Source organism: Peromyscus maniculatus, chromosome 20 (assembly GCF_049852395.1).
Source record: "Peromyscus maniculatus bairdii isolate BWxNUB_F1_BW_parent chromosome 20, HU_Pman_BW_mat_3.1, whole genome shotgun sequence".
NCBI lineage: Eukaryota > Metazoa > Chordata > Mammalia > Rodentia > Cricetidae > Peromyscus > Peromyscus maniculatus.
Window position 1 is genome coordinate 21,588,315 of NC_134871.1, and position 21,842 is coordinate 21,610,156.

Sequence of the window (21,842 nt, forward strand, 5' to 3'; positions counted from 1 at the left end):
CTGGGATCTCTGTTTGCTGCCATGGCTGCTGCTGTAGCCGCAGGGAGGTATCCTCTGTTGTACGCCTTGAGTATAATCGAGAACAGCTGGATAAAAGAGAGGGAATGAAAAACTCAGTTCCTGGGCCATTTTGGAAAGGAAGTTGGCAATGCAAATGACCATATAACTGACGAGGACGTGCTATTTAGTGGGTGACACAGTTAGAGCCTGATCCTTTTTTTTTTCCCGTGCTTAAGGGGGGAAAAAAGCCCAGGACATCAAATTTCTCCAACAATTTGGAATTTTATTCCATCCATGTACATGCATAGTAACAACATTTGTTGAGAAATTATTTCTATCAGAAGTAGAACATTATCTTTGTGATCACCAGGTGCAGTATTGCTACTCTTATATTTAAATAGATCTTATATATGAATTAAATTCATACTTGCAGCATCAAGTTTAGGGTTTCATTTTAGACTGTGCCTTTCAAAAGATAAAACTGATTAATACTACTCCATTACTTACAATACTGCTTCCAGTAATTTTGTTCATCCTTTATAAAGTATTGCATTTAACAGCAAAGGTTTAAAAATTGAGACAGGGCTGCATCAACGAAAGAAAATACAAGTACTATACAAGAAAGAAAAATGCCATCTTCATTGAACATACATGTTTAAGTTTGAGAAAATGGACAGAAATATACGGCTACATACGAATGCAAAGCCTAGTGACAAAGAGACTGTATTTGCTAAAATATAAAGTGCACATGGAGCCTGATTATCCAAGAATTAAAATCTTAAGGCGAACTTACAGCATGTGTATTTAGAACATGTTTGCAGGTTATATTTTAGCATATACGTGTATCTGCAACAGCATATAAGAAAAAAATCAGGATACACAAGTGCTTTTGAAGCTATTTCTAAAATGCTTTTCTGTATTGTTTGTGACTATTTTCTTTAAAAGCTACTATACAGTGCAAACCATATGTGCTACACAATAACTATACAATAACATTACAAATGACTTTAATATAAAGTTTTTAAATAAAAAATAACATAACCACAGCTATGAATACTGCTGGTAAAATAAATTAATTTTTTTTTGAAAATGGCACCAATAATACACTTTACTAATATGGTCTGTAATGAAATTACACCTTAAGTCTTCCACTCAGTCATCGCGAATGTCTCCTGATTGCCAGATGTAATTCAAACAGCTGCTTTGTTTTCTGGACTGTTTAGAAGAACATACTAAACACTGGTACCAAAGGTGACTGCTTTCTTTATTGAACTCAGTTCATTTGACATGTTCTGCTGCATGTGATGAGCAATAGAACTTCTTGTGAGTTATAAAGTTTGAAAGGTTGTTGAACTGGATGTCGCATAGCCGGCAGTACTTCCCACTGCTGGGAGCCTGGGTGGAACCATTCACCCCTTTCCCTATACTAGACAACTGTTCTTCTGCGGAGGGAATTCCTGGGGAGACGTTCTCATTGGCAGCTAATGGGTTTTCAGAGATCCACGAGGGAGATTTGTGGTCCTCATCATGCTGGGCATTCTGGGAAATGTTCTCTTGCTGTGGGTTGGCCGGAGGCCTTTCATCTTGCTTCAGTCCACCATTCACTATGACCATGCCTCTGTTTTTGGGCAACAATGGCAGAGAATCTTTCTTGGGCACGGCACAGCCATTTGAGGAGGCCTGGCCTTTAGGAGACTCATTTTCTGCGTTTGTGCTTTGTTCTACGTCGGTGTTGTGGATGACGAGAGAACCGGAGATATAATCGCTTGGCTTTATGCCATAGTATGGAGAAAGCTGGTCTGCTCCTTTCGTCTTCTTTATTGCTCCAGGGTAAAGGCATTGGGGAAGAAACAAATGTTTGTTTTCTTCTTTTGTAGCAATGAGCTGAGCGGCTTCGCTGAAGACTTTCAGACCTTGTAAAGTTGCTAAATGGGACGAAAACAAATTTCCGTTGGGAGAAGACTGCTTCGGATTCCCATTCTTCTCACATTTGATCATGTTTCTGTCAAAGCTGACGTCAGGGCTGTTCCGTTCGCTTTCTGGATTTGGAAACACTTTGCCATCAAGCTGACTCAGGTCGTTACGCTGATGCGCCGTGACAGGGCAGAAATTCTGCTTGTGGGCCAGGTAGTTCTCGACCTTATTGAAGCTGATTTTGCACACGGTGCACTCGTGGTAGTCTAGCAGCCTTTTGGGAGATGCGGTCGTCCGCTCAGACTGCGATAAACACTTTTTGCTGAGATCTATGGGTACGTCCATTTCCAAGCAGGAAACACTGGAGTGGGTCGTGTCACATTTGGGAACCGGAACACATTTGTTCATGGCCAATGAAGTTTCCAGGTGCTTTGAGACAATTCCTGGGAAGATGTCGCATCTCGGATGGTAGCATTCTCCAAGCCCTTCCGTGGGCTCTTGAGTAGAGCTACAAGGATTGCTGAGGTTGGCTACATCAAGAAATCTCTGCTGGACCAGGGGCGGCCTTTGCTCCTGCTCAGGTAGGCACATCTCGTACATCTTTCTTCGCTTGCGTGTGCGCATGGTTCTCTGCATGGCTGGCACTTTGTTGGAAGCAGACCTCTTGAGCGGAGGGTCATGGCGTGTTGCACAGTAATACTGTTTGTGGACCATGTACGTTTCGTGCCTGCTGAAGGTGATGTTACAAGCTTCACAGGTAGTCTTATTGGGGTCACTTTCCCCATCCACTAAGGGACCGTTGGGATTTTTCACATCAACTGGCTTTCCGTTCATTTTGTCATCGTTGCTGTTGGAGGAGGACAGCTTTTTGGCTTGGGTGGAAAAGTCCTTCTCATGGCCTTTTCCATTTGGCCCAATCAAATCTAAAACGGTGGAAGAGTTGATGCAGGATGTTTGAAGAAGTGGAGTCTCTGGGTCTGAAGCGTGAGCAGCTGGGGTGAGGAGGTTAATGGAAGCCTGGCCGGTGTTGGGACTCACAGCTTCAGGCATCTTTTCTGAAACCCCCGGAAACTCGGGGGACTTGGCCATCTGCTGCCATCGGCTGCTGCAGTAGTGTTTTTTATGAACTAGATAGTTATCCAAATTATTGAATGTTATGTTACACTCAAAGCATGTAGCCCCTTTGGGCATCAGAGGGCTGTAAATTACGGGAGGGTAGCTGCTACTCCCGTGCCTCAGTCGCCGATGCACCAGCTCGGACATCTTGGCTAAGATCTCTGAAGCCTGAGGAACCATGGTGATATCTTGGGGGAAAGCGAACTGAGACAGGAAAGGTCCCACAGGGAAAGACGGCCCGATGTTGGGTTGCACTGGAGATGAAGCAAGTCTCGGGCTGGAGGGCTCAGACTTTATTTTTGTGTAAGAAAAGCTTTGCTTGTTTGCTGCAGGCTGGATCTCTGGTCTCTGGTTGGTGAGAAAGAGCTGGGTCTTTTTCTCACACTTGTCCAGTTCCGTGTCTGAGCTTGCGTCTTTAGTCTGCATGGCCTTCTGGGTCTGGGAGAGGTCGCTTCTGGCCAACAAGTCTGTGGCTGGCTGTAGGCTGTCTTCGGTTCCACTCGGAGAGTGCTCCATGTCGCCTTCTCTGGGCAGCTTGCCACTGGGGACATGGAGGTCCTGGTGCTGCAGCAGCTCCCGCTGAGTCTGGAAGCCGAAATGGCAGTGGTTGCATCGGAAGGCGGCTTGAGTGAGGTGGGAGAAAAGGTGTTGGTGGAAGTTGATCACGGAATCAGCAGTGTAGCTACAGACCGTGCATTTTAAACTCGCCCCCGGGGGCAGGAACTCTTCCATTTTCACTCCTGGAAAGACACACAAAGTGGAAAAGCTGAGAACCACACCTGTCTGCTTCCCAGTGATGGGAACCTTTGCTAGTGAGCTTGTGTCTTCAACCCAACAGACCCAGAAGTCCTTCAGATCCTTGTCTGTGATACTGACATTTTAGCGACATCTGTAACAGTAATTTCCTAAGTCTCTTTGTGAGTGTTATGGTATAGGTGGGCCAGCCTGATCTATATAATGAGTACCAGCACAGCCAAGGCTATGTAGAATGACCCTGCCTCAAATACAAATAAAATAAAATATTTAAGAATTAGAAAAATATCTAAAAATGTTGAAATTTAATATAATTCTATACATTTTTAAATTATAAGAATGGGGATGCTATGAAATTAGGCTAACTATAGCTGGGATACATTTCAAGTATAGGTGGGAATAACTCCCAACTTGCTGTTTTTCTTAAGGAATCAAGAGTACTTTCATATGATAAAATTCAGTTAAGCTTTAACCACACATAGTCTGGAAACTGAGAGATTTTTAATGGAATCTACCAAAATCGATTTAACCACACAGCAACTCCTTTTTAAATGTACCTACTATTTCTTCCTTAGCACATGGAAAACAACATGATCAGTTTGATCCCCCCAAAGATGTCTTGACATGTAAAACAATGAAAATGAATGATATTAAACAAAGGGAATAGAAATAATGCTGTTTTGCTGAAGAGGAAAATGAATGTAATGATTTGGCTCACAGTTTCAACACTGCAGTAGATGCAGAGGAAATCATGGTCAAGTCCTTTAGCTAAAATGTGCTGCATCTAAACAGTAGATGGGAACACTGCTTGATCCAATAAAATATTTATCTACCTACCTACCTACTTAGCTACCCACTCACCCATCCATCCATCTATCTATCTGTCTTTCTGTCTGTCTGTCCATCTGTCCATCCGTCCATCCATCCATCTATCTATCATCTATCTGCATATATAATAGATAAGATACATGTATGCATGTATGTATGTGTAGGAAGAGTAGAGTATCCCGCAGCCACTGCAGAAACATTAGAGGCCCTTACCACTGTGTGAGTTCAGGTGCATTTCTAGAGCTCGGGCGTTGGAAAAGCTCTTGGTGCATTGTGGGAAGGGGCACAGGCTGGAAATCTGATGAGAATTATCTTCATTTTCTTCAGACACTGGAGCGGCTTCTCTTTGCCTCCCACTACAGTAGTACATCAAATGTGCTTGCAGGTTCCGCTCGCTCCGGTACCAGATGCCACAGGATTTGCAAGGGAATATATCCTCTGCAGCAAAAACCAGAGACATATTAGCTGCTGTCCGGGGGAGTGGAATAAGGGTAAAGTCACATTGGCTTCCATCTTTCTCAGTCTGCTCCCAGGTGCTGAGTTGGGTAATTAAGCATTGATGAGTATGATCTTGAGTGTTTGGTAGATCAGGACCAGGCTCTTAAAAGAAATGGTACTCTCTAATTTGACTTCCCACAGAATGTTTAGAAAGTAATACTGTAGGAGATGCCAATATTATTTCATTTTATACTTATGGTTTAGAAAAAAACATGCATTTATAATAGCAAATGAGAACTGGTTTATCTGATTAGTTAAATGGTATGAATGCAGTTGTTAGACTAAGATACCCTGAGTGTCCATTCCTGACATCATTCATTAATTACAGCATGCCTAAAAGATGCCAAATTCTGTGTTGGATTTGGTGTAAAACAAAAGGAAAGGACTTCTCGGGTAGAAGAGTTTACATTCTGAGTTGGTAGTGAGTGATTGGACGGCATCTTTACAGCTCTCTGATGGAGGAGCCTGAAAGATAATCTGGGACCTAGACAGTGGTACCCACTGGGCTTCTGGGGGATGGGAGGGAGGGAGGAGCCAGTCAGATAGGCGGTTAGAGGGATGGTAATGCTGTTCCTTAGATCTGATGTGGAAGGTGAGATGAACTTATTCAGGTGGAGATAAGATTTTCTGTCATTTGATGAGTCACAGTGCAGAGGAAGCCACAGGAGCTTGGGAGGACCTGGCTGAAGGCTGAGCGGTCCTGTGAGACTACTGTTGAGGCAAAGGGCAGGACAGATTATGAAACATCTTGCAGACTCTTTGGAGAGGCTTTCCTTTGGTCTCAGTGATGGAATCAGAGCCTAACACAAGAGCAGAGTGGTTTTGAAGGTAGTAAATGCAGAAGAAATATTCTTGAATGGTAGAAGGGAGGTGCAATGATTTAAGTGAAATATAATGAGGCTTGAATGACAGCCTCAGTGATATCGAGTTTAAGAAGTCATGCTGTGGTGTGTGATTTTCACATCACTGACAGAAAATTTCTTCAGATGTGTATTTTTCCTCCTCACATAGGCATAGTTGAGGAAAACATAGTTGACTACCTTGTATATGACCCTGTAAAGCAATGGTTCTCAACATTCCTAATGCTGTGATTCCTTAATACAGTTTCTCAGGTTGTGGTGACCCCCAACCACAAAATTATTTTCCTTGCTACTTCATAACCATAATTTTGCTACTGTTAAGAATCATAATGTCGCCGGGCGGTGGTGGCGCATGCCTTTAATCCCAGCACTCGGGAGGCAGAGGCAGGCGGATCTCTGTGAGTTCGAGGCCAGCCTGGGCTACCAAGTGAGTTCCAGGAAAGGCGCAAAGCTACACAGAGAAACCCTGTCTTGAAAAACCAAAAAAAAATCATAATGTAAATATTTTTAGAGATAGAGGTTTGTCAAGGGGTTTGTGACCCACAGGTTGAGAACCACTGGTATAAAGGGTTGCATTGAGATTGGAATCTAGCCTTAACCCTACTTCCATACTGTCTGGATGAAAAAGTGACACAGAGATTGGGATTCTATGAGGGAAACAGAAATTTATAGATGACATAGATCAGTATTTTGCAGATTTAGGCAGCGTGGAATGATCCAGCCTAGTTCCTATATTATAGACACAGGGCTTTTGAATGCTATCCAAAGGGTTTTGGGAAACATAGGGTTACATTAGACCTGAGATAAGTACAGAGGGACATGGGGGGGGGTCTTAAGAGAGTTCTAAAACTCCTCAGAAAGAACTAGACTTATTATTAGTGAACAATGACTATATAGCTAATGGTAAAACAAAGGAAATGGCTCCATGGAACCATGATCAGAAATGAGAAGGAACTAACGATCAAATTCTAGTGGAGGGGAGATAAGATGATGTACCAATGTCTCTTTATTATTTAACCCAGTCTTCCCAAGTTAAGTACATCTACACTGTCCAAGAGGCTGCAAAGTTAATACTTCAACAGAGTCATCAACTGATTGATTTCAGGATGCAAATGATAATCCGTGCTTATATTGGGTCATTTGAGATTAATTATTTCCTTGCTATCAAAAGTAAACAGGTATATTCTTATACGTAATTAATATTACACATTTGAGCATCATAATTGAAAAAGTTTATTTGAAATCCTTTGAAATAAAATTATTTTTGCCTCAAATCCAAATTGGTCACAGTATTTCACAGTCCACGCAGTAAGAATCAAAGTAAAGAAAATAAAAAAACTATTCCATTAAATTAATCAAGTAAGAATTGATTAGGTTGAAAGTCCTTGGCCTATTAGTTGGTTGCATAGTGATTTCAGAATCACAGGTGAATTTTCTTTCATCATAATTATGGTTGGATGTTTTTATATTAGCATGAAGATACTATTGCTGTCTAGATTTCTTTCCCTTAGTGGTCTCAAAGATTTTCAAGACTATTTTAAGACTAGGAGCATTTATTTTTTATTACCAGCATTAGTATCATTCTTTTCTTGCACTGGGATTGCCACCCTTTTAGTTTCCCACAGAGAGCTCAATAAAATCAGATCTCCCCAAAAACAGACTCTGAGATTCCTTGAGACATTGACTGTCTACCATATGAAGTACCACTTTATGTGTTCAAGGTATCCAAACTAGTTTGGTTTTCATCTTAGTAGAGTAGGACTCCCCAGGTAGAATTGTGACAGTGTATTTTAAAGTTCTCTGTGAAGTATTAAAAGCTTATATATTTTTTTCTTTCTTTCCCTTGTAACCAAAAAATATTTTGTTTTGCCCAGGCTACCAGGCTTTCATCCATGCTATGAGGATAAAAACAAAAGCTCTGTGTACTTGTACTCATTTATTTGAGGCTAATAATTAATCTTGTTACTTTCAAATAGAATAATAATAATTGTATGTCAGAGCTTCACATCAACATAAGGCTATACATTCTACATCATTAGTGTATATAATAACATTTGATTTTTATATTTATATTCTTTTTTCCAAGTTTTTAAATTCCATGGTCTTTAACAACTTTTGATAGTGGAGAATCATCAATGAAAACCAATGGGTTGAGCCGGGCGGTGGTGGCGCACGCCTTTAATCCCAGCACTCGGGAGGCAGAGGCAGGCGGATATCTGTGAGTTCGAGGCCAGCCTGGTCTCCAAAGCGAGTTCCAGGAAAGGCGCAAAGCTACACAGAGAAACCCTGTCTCGAAAAACCAAAAAAAAAAAAAAAAAAAAAAAAGAAAACCACTGGGTTGTCCTTGCTAAGTGCAGCTGAATATTATCCAACAAGTAGAGAATCACAGTTTTTAGTGTGGGTGACATTTAGGAATACAATCTGACATAATTGGATGTATACGATTTTTGTCCTGCATTCCCATATGAAGCAGACATCACACACACACACACACACACACACACACACACACACACACACACACACACACACACAGCCACACACTGAAGAAAATATCTGTTCCCAGCTGCTTGTCAGTAAGCATTTTTTTTCTCCCATAAATACCCATCACCCCCACAGAGCTGGGCTATAGCACTCAGCACTTACTATTGACAATAGCTGTAGGCAAAATAGAAGCCATGGCAGCTTGCTGAGGAAGCAGCTGAATTGAGTCCAGCAGGCGGGCCGGGTACATCCCTTCTGTGAGAGTCATCTGACTGGCAGCTTGTAGCCTTGAGTCAAAATCCACCACAAAGGCAATTAGCTCTTCACCCTCTGAGATGGCCTTCGTAGTGGTGCACCAAAGCTGACCCCCTGTTAAGAAGAGAGGAACAAGATGAAAAAGAGTTGATATGGACTGCATGAACTGGCTGTGTACTAGACTGATGTCAAGGCATCTTCTCAGGTTGCTTCCGTGAATTTACTGGGAGAGGAGCTTGATCAGACTGCAGCTGTGTGTTTCAGCCAGGCTCTGTGGACAAATGTTCTCCTGGCATTAAGCAACGTTTTTAGTAACTAATAGTAGGAGAAAACTAGGGAAAATATAGATAGAATCTGAGGAGTTCTGTCAATGTCCTGCCTTCCAGGCTTCTGCCTGAATCATTAACCTGGTAGTACATTGGTAGAGTGCCTGAAAACCTTCATGGGAGGGACATGATTGCAAAAATTTGCTCCAGACAAGCTTTGGAAGTTACTATTTCATTAACTAATGGATGAAGCATCTGTTTGTCTCCCCCTGCCTGCCTCCCACTTCCTCTCCCACCATCCCTCAGTCTTTCCACTTTCTCAGTTTTTATACACTGTGAGCACAGATAACCCAAATGCAAAACAAGCAAACAACAGTTTATAAAATCGAGAGTGTTAAAGTGCAATTACAGGGAATCTGACCCTCCCTATGCATACTGCCATCTATGTACTTTCTACTTTGATGGGTGATCTTACACAATACCCTGCGATGTCCCTATTTTATCTCCGTTTACCCTGATTGAACTTCCTGCAAAAGAGGATACACCAAAGATTCTTTTCAAAAGGGCTTATTTCAATAAAGATTTGTTTAAATGAAAGGAGCCTAGTCTTCAAACACTGAGATATACTCTGGGTCTGCGTTTCAAATGATCACGTGCGGTGCATTAAAAAGAAAAATTAACTATGCAAGTACATCTTCTAATGTATTGGAATGTGATAGCGAACGCTCATTTATTTAACATGTTTAGACAGGCAAAGCACTTATATTTTGTTATCTCTACTCTCAGGCCTAGATACATATCCCACACAGTTATGTCTGCAATAATGTGGTGTACTTGATATTTTTTAAAGCACCCCCCCATTCTGTATGTACTGGAACGCTGTATATTGTACTCATTAACTAAGAAAAATTGTACCCATTTTGATAAGTCGTATTGCTCTGCTTATCTTTCAGCATAACTGTCATTTCAAGTGCACTTCATTTTTTCCAGCCTCAGAGATCATGGTTTTTAAACAACTTGTACAAATCTCATGGAGATAAGAACAGTATATGACATGGCAGCCGAACTGAAGACTGAAGATGATGCTTTAGAAACATCGTGGGCAATTAACCAAGATTTAAAGTAAGCAAACAGAACACAGCCCAGGAGGGCACGTGTCTGTGAAAGAAGAGAAGAAAGATTATAGTTCGCAAATTTATGACCAGTTTTAAATTAAAACACCACAGGGCAGCATGTGCCCATCCCAACCACATTTTGATGCTAATATTTCTCAAAGCATACAGGTTTATGGTAGTTGAAATAAAACAGATTTATTTTGTTGTTGAAAAAAAAATTTTTTCCCTAAATCTCAGAAGCTAAAATTACATCATTAGAGAATGAGAGGGAGTTAGAAGTCCGCGAGGTGCTATCCCCCTGGGGCCATTCTTGCTCTGGGAACCTCTGCATTTAGATGCTCTGCCCTTTCTGATGTACACACATCTTACTGCTTATGGTGGTAGACAAGCTAATCGCTGTGTCTTATCTCTCCTCTGAAACACAGTTTATTAAGCCAGTCTGTGGCATAAGGGTGGAAATGGAAAAGCCAGCAATGCTGTTTGGGTTTATTTCGCAGCATGGTCACAGAGCCACTAGATTTCAAGTGCGGATCCGGTTCACATTCTTGGTCAATCCAGCTCTGGTTTACCTTTCACAGACGGAAAGGCAGGTTTGGTTTCAGTTCCAAGGAGAAAGCATCTACCAACAGCTAATCATGGTCACTGCAGTAACAACACAGGAAGATGACAACAAACCTATGCACAGTGTTCTGCCAAAACATCCAATCAATAAAGTAAAAATGAAAAATATTTGGTGCAAAATACCCAACAAAAATATGGTTATCTACATTACTAAGTGCTGGTGGCTGTGTCAGAGGAACAGCTAATGGCAATTGACTTTCAGGGGGTCGATCCACCAGGGAACAAGACCCTGATGGGTAAATCTGGGCTAGAAAAGCCCTGAGACCACAGACTCCAGAGTGTCTGTTGCTTTTGCTGTGCCTTTACATGTTTGCCGCTGCCGTCTTCCTCTGGAATCTGGCATGGTGTGAATGGATGTGGGGGGATCACCACTGCCCTTAATGCAGTATGAACATCTCTTGGAAATATCCCGTTCTACCTGCATTTCTACCTGTGGATTATTATGAAGATGATTTCTTATTAAGCTGTACTGGCTAATGAATAATAACGTTAGTTTAAATAGAGTTTAGATGATAAAAAATAAAACAAGGACATGTCACACAGCTAGAACACATGAATTTCTATTGAGGAGCATATAGACTGTGGCTTAGGTTAATGATTAAGAATAGCAGTTGAGTTCCAGTAGCCCAGCTAGTTTAAATTCTTCTAATCTTAATGTTGGGAGATGTGTTCATAGGTTTCAGGGTGCATCAAACCTGAAACAAAGCTTTGAAAATAACTTAAAGTTAGACTAAGATGTTTTTGTTAAATAACTTTGAAGTGAAAAATCCAAGACGACAATCTGAAGTTTTAGAAAGGCACAGAGTTGAGTGAGGAACTCTTTAAGGTCAGGGAACAAGAACAAAGCAGCCTGATTATTATTAGCTGAAGTGCTTTCTTGCTAGGATTGATTGATGACCAAAGGTGATGATTAATTCCTTGTACCAATTTTTCCCCTCAATCTCCTGATATAGAAAACTATTGATGAGTGGGTATGCACCCTAAAGATTTAAAGTAGAGCTGAGTGATTGTCTCTCATATGTGAAAGTTTAGGTTTGTGATTCCTTTAAGATTCCTTATAAGATTACCTTTCAAGGTAATAAAGTGATTGATCCTTTCTTTGTAACTGCAAAACACAGCCTGCCTGTAAAAGAATACCTTGTTTGCCTAAACTGTTAATCTATAACAAGTTGCTTGGGTACAAATGCATGTGGGTTCTTGGGATAATCTATTTTTTACCTATAATATGTAAAATATTTAATCATGTTAAGAGAAATGGAAAACATGCTATTTTTTTTTTACTTGTATTCATTGTAACCATCCACTTGAAAACCAGAATGTAACCACATTGTGATTTCTATATTGCCTAAAAGATTTTGTTGGGGTAGATAAGCTATTAGTGGGAAAATACAGAAGAAAGGTAAAATAAAGATAGAAAGAAATATCAAGAATGAAAGAATTAGGAGGAAAACATTAAGAGAGTTGAAAGGAAAAAAGAGAGACAGAAGAAACATTTTTGGATAGAGATAAGAAAAGAGAATACAGAATACAGAATCAGAACACATAAGAATAAAGAAAAGGTCTGAAGGAGACCATTGAATGAGTGTGTGACTGTCTTTTTTTCCTTAACTTCCTCAGATCAAAAGGTCACAGTACACCAACTCCTGGATTCTCTTTGATCTCTGGGCTGCTGGAGGCTGGTCCCCCAGACAGCAAGGATGAAGCAACTTGATAGTTGTACACTTCTGCATTTTCAGATGTACCTGTGTTGTTTCATATTTTATCATTGCTACTACTTTGTTTCCATTTTGTGGTTGACTCAGAGTGTATTATTTGGAAGCCTGAATCAGACCGAACATATACCCTGTAGATTTGACAAGAAAGTTGGTTAGGATTACATTCTTTAACTCATTCATTCATTTATTCATTTATTCATCACTTATTCAGTGTGGTGAAGTCTCTGCTATGTGTCAGACTGGGCTGTGCACCATTATGCACAGCTGCACAATCGGTATATATATATATATATATATATATATATATATATATATATATATATATATATATATATATACCAACAAATCAATCAAAATGTGTGTCACACTACGGGTGCTGACCCTTCTTGAGGGAATTCAGCAAGCCACCCAACACAACATTTTCTTGGATCTGGAATAAGCAGACGTGAAATATCAAGTGTGTGTGTGGGCAGGGACAGGCAGGCTCATCATCAGTGGACTTGGAATGAGTATGGGAGCAAGTACAAAATGATGGAAGGCCCTGACTTTGGAACAAGCCTGGACTTGAAAGTCTGAGGGAAAAGGTGTGGACTAGGGGCACTTGTGGCCTGGAACCAGCGTGTCTGTATGAAAAATAGAAAACTACATTTTTAAGAATTTTGTGTTGGTTTGATATCCTACTGCTAGCTGGAGGGTGGCCATGGTGAGGGTTACAGCATTTATCAGAGTTCCTCATAAAAGCCTTAAGTATAAAGTGAATTCAATTATATCTGCTTCGTGCTGGGGAGAGATACACATGTGTTTTAATGAATAAATACGTTATTAACAGATATTTTTCCCTCTGTGTAATCCAGAGAAAAATTTATAGGCAGGATATGCTGCATACAGCTGTTCAGAGGTTATTGCACTAATTCAGTAGTTATAAATATAAATTATGAGGAAGAAAAGAGTCACATTGAAGAGACCCAGAAGAGTCAGGGCTGGAGGGATAGCCTTAGAAGAGAAAGAAAGGAAGCCTTGAGATGACACCAAGGCTAATGGCCTTGGAACACAAATGGTGTCAGGGTAGGTTATGGCCCTACCCTGACAGGAAGCTGGATTAGTTACAGCTAGTCTTATAATTACGTACATACAGCGATGGCGACACCACCAGACCGGTACAGGTCACAAGTGTTTGGGGGCTGGAGATGAAAAGTAGTTGGTGTACTTCATTTGCTTTAAATCTACCAATTACTCTATGAGGTGACAGTTCCCTCCTAGGGTAGAGAAAACTGAAGCTTAGCAAGGTTCACTTCCAAGAGATGTGTGTTTGGTCAGTGACTTTGGTCTTCCTGATTCAAGAGTCCCATTGTGGACCAGAGGGGTGGGAAAAGAGAGGGAGAGGGGAATAGAGAGAGAGAGACAGACAGACAGACAGAGACAGAGACACAGAGATAGGAAGAGAGGGGGAGAGGGAGAGGGTACTTAATAAATTGTATTTTGAAAAGGCAAAGTTTCAGATCCTGGAAAAGCCTCTATGTGAATGGATGTAGGGGGCAGCTGTGACTTTGAAAAAAATATAAAGATGTTGCTGCAGGCCGCAGGAATACATCATAAGAACTCAGCTGGTTATGGCAAAGTCACTACTACCTGGAGGAACCAGGGAATTCCTCCAGAGGAAGCCAACTCCCAAGGAGTTTTTGGTGTTACTTGGCTTGTTATATATCAGCTGTATTCTGTTATGAAAATCATGTGTGCCTTCATAGTTTTCCCAATTGACTTTTCCCTAAGAAGGGCTAACAGTGTGGACTGATCACTCTCTGGACATACACATTCCAGGTATTTGGAGAACAGCCTCAGGAAAGGCTTTCTCTGGAGATAATCTGGAAAATTATCTCCCTTAGCCACTTTGAAGGACTACAGGAAACACCACCCAGGTGGGCGCCCAACTTCCGAGGATAACAATGATAACAGCCCACAGGCAAGTCTCCTGACTTAAATTCCACAAGGAGACGCCGCCTAGGGGGGCGCCCAACTTCCCGAGGACTAACAGTGATAACAGCCCACATGCCAGTCTCCTGACTTAAGGTAAATTCCACATGGAGACACCACCTAGAGGTGGATGTTAAGTAATAGCTTTACACAATTTAGCTCGGACCCTCCCTTTGTATACCGGGACTTCCAGGGTACAGGGGGGAGAAGAGAAAAGAGAATGGAAGAACTAGATGGGTAAGAACTTGAGAGGAACAAACTTAGATGGGAAAGAACTAGACTGAAGGGCTAGAAGAGAGGACTAGAGGAACAAGATGGAAGATGAGGAAGAGCCAGATGGGGAAGAACAAGATGAGGAAGAGCCAGATGAGAGAGAAGGAGATGGGAGAGGAGCTGATAGGGGAAAGAACTAGATGGATGAGAACCTAGAAGGGACAGAACTACATGAAGGAATTCAGATAGAACCTAGAGGGGACAGTAGATAAATATAGAGAAATCGGGCAAGAAAGGAGCTAGACATGAGAGCAGAATAGAAGCTGTATATAGAGAGAACTATCATAGAATAATAAGGTGTATGAACTAAGGAGTTTTGTGTACATAGATTCATTTCTTTTCATCAAAGATTAATTATCAGCTGATTGTAGATTCTTCCCAGGCCCTGGGAGGGGACTATCGAGGGGCTGGACCCCCATAGGCCCCGATAAGATATTTTATATTAAAGACATCTGAGACCAGATGATAGCTCATGCCAGCACTTAGGAAGCAGAGGCAGGTGGATCTTGGTGAGTTCCAGACCAATCTGGTCTACACAGTGATTTTCAGGCCAGTTAGAGCTACAGAGGTGTCTCAAAAATACAAGAAACAAATGAAGTATGAGAAGCACATTCTAAGTGACTGTGGATGCTCTTTGCATTGGTGAGGTAGCCTGTGGAGAGCACAGATTACAAAGGACCAAAAAGTGAACCTGGAAATACTTAGAGACTGAGCAGAGGGGAGTGGTTAAGTCCCTGTCAACCACTATTTGTTGATTTGGTCTAATTGGATCCATTATTCTCATTTCTCACTGCTATGCCAAATCCAAGAGAAAAGAAATGCCATCAGAACAGGCAAAGCAGTGAAAACAGTGAGCAAAGGCATCTGTGATTCAAGAAAGCAGCTAACTTCTTTCCAAAAAGAAGACGGAAGCTAAATATACCTGTGGGCTGTATCTTGACCAATTAGAACTTGAATTAGTCTCTAGCAATCAGCTATGGCTCGAGGAGGGAGGAGGAGCAGTTTCCTACTTAATTGTTTTAGACTTGGCATATGCTGCCAATTCAGGTCTGCATCTGCATGCAATGCAGTTGTTGCATTCGCCCTGAAGCAAATTAGATGCATAAGATAGTGTTAAGTCCTTTGAATATTTAACCTGGTGTTCAGTGTAAATGCAAAGTACTACCTTTGGTTTTACAACAGGAGCAGAACTATTATTTAAAACAATAGAAAACAGCAAGCACTGGTTAGGATGCAGGGACACTTGTAGAGTTAGAAGTAATATAAAATTAAACAAGATAGGGATTCTTAAAAATTGAAAATATAATTACCTGAGATTTATAATTGCACTTATTCCCAAAAGATATTCCCCAAAGAGCTGAAGGTATGATCTTGAAGAGGCATTTGAATACACATGAATACATACCTCATAGCATAATAACATTGCCACAACAGCTCAAACATGAAGTCAACATAAGTACCCGTCAACAAATGAATGGATAAGGAAACTGTGTCATAATGGACCATGGAATATTCTTGACTTAAAAGTCAAGTGAACTTTATTCTACAGTGTGATAAACTTTGAGGACAATATGCTAACTGAAAAAAGCCAGTTACCAGAAACAAATACTGTCTGATTTTACAATAAGAGGAACACAAGCTTCTACTGATAAGAGGAAAGCAGGGAATGAAAATTAGTGTTTAGAAGGAACGTAGCCTCAGTTTTGCAGAACAAAAATTTCTAGAGATGGATGGCTGTATAACCATGTGCATGCCACCTAAAATGGTCAAGATAGCAAAGTTTGTGGCATGTGTATTCTACCAGAGTTTAAAACACTGTACAAAATTATAGTCTTATGTCTTCACTCAAATAGATCTCATAAGAGCACAGAGCATTTGTATTTCTTGCCTTAGTTAGAGTTATTCACATGACCTTTATAAGGATCTTTCCATGAAAGGAAACATAGAAAAATAATTAAGAAGGTAAAACTTTCTCTTTTTCCCACTTTCATATATGTAAATCTGTTGTTTCTTTAATGAAATACCTGAGTTAGAGTACTTACAAAGAAAAGGAAATATAGTCTACCGATTCTCTTCTCACTGGCATACATTTTAGATTCTTTTGTCCATTGAAAATTGCTAGAGTTATTTATTACTTACTTTGTGGCTTCAGGTTTCTGCCTGTTACCAATGCTGAAGAACAGCCCTGTTAAATCTCTACACAGGTAAGAGTTTAGAAGTCTTAATGGATGTTCCTGGGCTTTTATAGAAAGAAGTACACTTGGATCCCTCAGATTTAAACCAAGCAAATTTTCAATATAATAGTTTCACTAATGACATATTTATATGGACACAAAAAGATTGACATTAAGGTACCAAAGTATTTAGACAATTTGGTGGAGAAGATCCATTTTGGAACTTAGGAATTGACCACTGAAAGTTGCTTTGAGTGTTTCCTTTGTTTTTAATATGTAAAGAGTATGGAAATACCCAGTGAGCCAGTAAGACAGGGTCCATGAAGGAGGAAAAGTCTTAGCACTCTTGGATTTGTTGGAAGTCTAAACATGAGAACCAGGCTCTCGGGAAGGTCCTGGAACAAATAATAATTTACAAGTAAGAGGATGCGTTTGCATTTCCAAACAGGAAGTCAGAGAGAGACCAGGGCCCTCATAATTCTTTGAAGATACACTCCAGTTGACACACTGCCCTGTCACTGTGCCTCTGTCTTAAAAATCTCAGACATTCAATACCACATCAGAGGGCTGAAGCCTCTGACTCACTCTTGGGGCTGAGGTGGAGCCAATAACATCCCAGCCACAGAATCACACAAAACTACTTTCAGGAACTCCTCCTGGGAAGTCAAGCAGCCAGAGTCCTCAATGCACCAGAGCAGAAGACGACTGGGCAAGCATTCTCTTCTCACTGCCATACATTTTAGATTCTTTTGTCCATTGAAAATTGCTAGAGTTATTTATTACTTACTTTGTGGCTTCAGGTTTCTGCCTGTTACCAATGCTGAAGAACAGCCCTGTTAAATCTCTACACAGGTAAGAGTTTAGAAGTCTTAATGGATGTTCCTGGGCTTTTATAGGAAGAAGTACACTTGGTTCCCTCAGATTTAAACCAAGCAAATTTTCAATATAATAGTTCGCACTAATGACATATTCATATGGACACAAAAAGGTACCAAGTGTATGTATGACAATGCAATGTTTGCTCAATTGATAAAACTAGTTTTCTCTTCGACATTACTCAGGAAAGGATGCCCGCATTCCATGGAATTCGTGGCCAACAATGAAGCACAGTGGGTATGAGAAATTATTGGAAATTTATTTGTACTCAATGTCAAACAGAGATGGGAAGAGAAATTGGTGGGTGAGAAAATCTAGTTTCAATCTCAACTTGATAGTTAATGTGTAATCTTGGAAATTTCTTTACATTGGCACAAAAAATGGCCGATATAAACTAGAGATATCCTTTAAACTATCAAGATCCTCTTGTGGGTAAGATGCTAAGGGCAGTAATTGTTGCACACTCATTCTGCAGTCACTATGGTATGGATCTGTGGTGTACTAAGGTCTTTGCATGCATCTCAGTGATTTTTCAGAAGAAAAGTAATGTGTTGACTATAATTGATTCCCATTTTACTGTGACACCATGAGGTTTGAGCGTCATACTGCTAAGAGGAGAACTGGGTGAAGGGAAAGCTTTGGGATAATGGATTTTACCCCTTGGATTTTTGACTCACATTGTACATAAAACGTCAGGCATTCCAAGTCACAGTGCCATCAGTGTGTTCTCTGAAGCAGAAATACAGTTGTTCACTTTATAAAATAGTGTTAGGAAGAAGACAGAGAGATTGTACAGAGCTGGGAAAAGAAGAGCTGCAGTCTGGAAAATAAATCTACACAACTTGTGACGTGGAGGTGATCCCAAATTCTAAGGTAAGTCCTTAAAATATTGACCCATTGGAATATACCAAGTATAAGGAACAGTTTTAAGCACTTCACACACTAACTCATTCATATGAAGCAGTTATTAGTGGTCATGTTAAAGTAACATTTTACCAGGTTGCTGATTAGGTTGCAAGTTGAAACAGATGTGTAAAGGGGTCTCAAGATTCCACATGCCCCAAAAGTGCTGGCGAGCCGTCCTGACTATGCTGTAGATCCTGGAGAGAACGTTGACTCTATGCTGATTTCAAGGCTGTCTCTCATGGATCAAATCAAAGGCTCTGGGAGTGAAGCTTGAGCGTCTGTGTTTTTAAGAACACCCCCAGAATGCTTATCATACCGGTACGATGGGCACAGAGTGAACTTTAGGCAACTTGTACAGTATAGAGTGAGTGTCTATGAAAGATAACTTCTCTTCATGCTGAACTGACTGCTCAAAGTATTTAGACAATTTGGTGGAGAAGATCCATTTTGGAACTTAGGAAGTGACCACTGAAAGTTGCTTTGAGTGTTTCCTTTGCTTTTAATATGTAAAGAGTATGGAAATACCCAGTGAGCCAGTAAGACAGGGTCCATGAAGGAGGAAAAGTCTTAGCACTCTTGGATTTGTTTAAGTCACCAGGACACCAGGAACTCAGTCAATCTGTGAGTTGTTCTTGCTTCTTTTTTTTTTTTTTTTTTTTTTTTTTTTTTTTTACGATTTATTTATTATGTATACAGTGTTCTGCCTGCAGACCAGAAGAGGGCGCCAGATCTCATTACAAATGGTTGTGAGCCACCATGTGGTTGCTGGGAATTGAACTCAGGACCTCTGGAAGAAGAGCCAGTGCTCTTAACCACTGAGCCATCTCTCCAGCCCCTGTCCTTGCTTTTTGAAATGCTTGTTTTTATATTAGTTTAAAGGTGTGTGGCTTGCTAATAAGAATTACTGATAATGATGCACACAACCCATCTGTGGAAAGATTATAGCGTACAGCCAGAGAAAATAGAAAAATCACATTTCCAGTTCACAGACATGAATTTTTTTTTAATCTAATAACAATGATCTGCTGCCTTCTATGGCTCCACCAAATGCAAAGGTTATTTTAGGATTCCTCAATGTCTGTCTCTCTTTACTTCAAACAGAATCACTCTCCCAGGTCTCCAAATTCCAGTCCTGTTCCCTTCATAGCAAAGGACAAGTGCATTCAAGGTTCTGTAAAACAACTACCAAGACCTTGACATTCTTGGAAAACCCTGTTCTTGGGCTTCTCAGTAATGTTTATGATCAAGGTTCTTGTACAAACAGATATGGTGCCTTGCAGAAGCTTGTACATTTCCCCCTCCTCATAAATGGTGTCAAAACTGCAGTGAAGTATCCTACAAGATTTAGTAATAAAGAATAAAGTCACAATTCAGACCAGATCACATTTTAGAAATTTCATGCTCCCCTTGCTAGAAGCAGTAGCCTCAAATATCTCCCCATTCTGCCAAATTTTTCACTTGCACATTTTATTAGGAAATGAGCGTCTGCACAATGCCATGCAGACCTTTGCTGATAAACTCTAATTAAGATTAAGACAGGACTTTTGGAAAGGATCCCATCATTAGCAAACACGATAAACACAAAAATACTCCCTACTTGTCAACCAGGAGCAATTCAGTAACCTAACAGTATTATCTGTTGCTAGGATACAGAGCTGACAAAGCTTCAATTATATTGTTCGACCATACCTATAGAGTTCTGTATAAGCAAAATATATCCAGAATAAAAGCATTCAACTTCATCCATGCTATCTGCAATTCACAGCTTCTTACAATGGTAAAAATCAGGTTAATAATTACATAGCACGCTGAAAAATCTTTTCCATGTGTTATGTCTATACATGTTTCTTTCTAATTTATCTGTGTGATTGACAGACGTGCTTGCTTTGTAAAAATGAGAAAATGCAAGCAATGGGAAGCTGTAAACATCTGGCACAACCAGTGGGCTCATCAAGATACTGACCTGCGCTTAGCATGAAAATATGTAGACAATTGAACCAATTAAATAGCATTTAGATTTTTCACTACTCTGCCTCACTATACAGTAGGATAAGGAGCCTCAAGCAAAGAGATAGGAATCCAATAGAAACTTTTTTTTAAGCTAAAAAAACAACCATCCTTACCTAACAATACAAAAGAAAATAAATAGGTGATTTAGAATAAGGATTTATGACAATGGCTTTTCTTGGAATTATTTTTAAAGCTGAAGTTAGTTAGTAACTTTTATTCCAAAGCATTAAGTCATCAAGTCTTACTTCTTTTCTTTAAACTGGGAACACTGGGGGACCGTTAAAACAGCCCCAGATACAGGCATTTGACAAGGCTGAAAAGAGAAAGTCTTCCTATGTGAAAAGAGTCCTCCTGTGAATGAGACCTTTGTGTGCATTTTGACATCTGTGACTTTCGCAGAAACTTAGAGGAAAATGTAGCAATGTCTGACTGAAACAAATTATTAAATAGCTAAATAGCTAAAAAATATAAAATAGTTATTCTATGTACTAACCTGCATTCTGGTTTCTTAAGGGGTAGGCTGGAATTTCTGCATTCATCTAAAATGTCTGTCTTTCCCACACAATGCAACAAGATGGCAGGTGTGGGTTAGAGCACAACTCTATGAAAGAGTGAAGGTCATCTTAGGTAGGGAACACACACACACACACACACACACACACACACACACACACACACACACACACACGCAGCTTTCCTGAGAAGGGAAACCCTTACATTGTCTTACTTATTGGGTCATTAGCTTCTTTTATTTTTACAAAATTATTAGAAAACCAGGATTGATGCCTCTTTTACGAAATTGAATCTTTCTTCAAAAGTGGAAAGCAGTTGGTTGAAATGATTCTCTAAAAGCAAAATTACTCCCCATTTCAGCGTGGCATGTTGTGGCTACTGCCTCCAGCTCGGGGTTTAGACACGAACCTGGGACATAGATCTATACATAGACATGCTGCTTAATACAAATTTTATAATGAATTCAAATCCAATGCTCTCGAAATTCTTGACAGTGGAGTACTGCCGGGAAGGGAACTTATAAATTATGGGTGCCCCTTCTTTGAAAACCGCTTTGGAGGTTTCTTTGTGCATTGGCAAATACAGTAGGACTGTGAGGCATTGTGTGGGTCCTCCTGCACAGCACCTGATAAAAGAATAAAGAGCTGTGACATATTCTTAAAACAATGGAGGAATTAAAGAGAAACAATGAGCC

The 21,842-nt window shown here is 40.3% G+C and overlaps 1 protein-coding gene across 2 annotated transcripts in view; it reads right to left on the minus strand.

Annotated features, from left to right (window-relative positions):
* Nucleotides 1-269: 269 nt before the first annotated feature.
* Zfpm2 (zinc finger protein, FOG family member 2) overlaps nucleotides 270-21,842 on the minus strand; it is a 440,358-nt gene continuing 418,785 nt past the window's right edge. For both annotated transcript variants that reach the window (XM_042265076.2, XM_006978719.3), the window contains 3 exons: nucleotides 8,616-8,822; nucleotides 4,825-5,049; nucleotides 270-3,770 (listed from right to left, as the gene is read on the minus strand). In XM_042265076.2, the coding sequence (XP_042121010.2) occupies nucleotides 1,279-3,770; nucleotides 4,825-5,049; nucleotides 8,616-8,822 (2,924 nt within the window). In that variant the 3' untranslated portion in view covers nucleotides 270-1,278. The remainder of the gene's footprint in view (nucleotides 3,771-4,824; nucleotides 5,050-8,615; nucleotides 8,823-21,842) is intronic.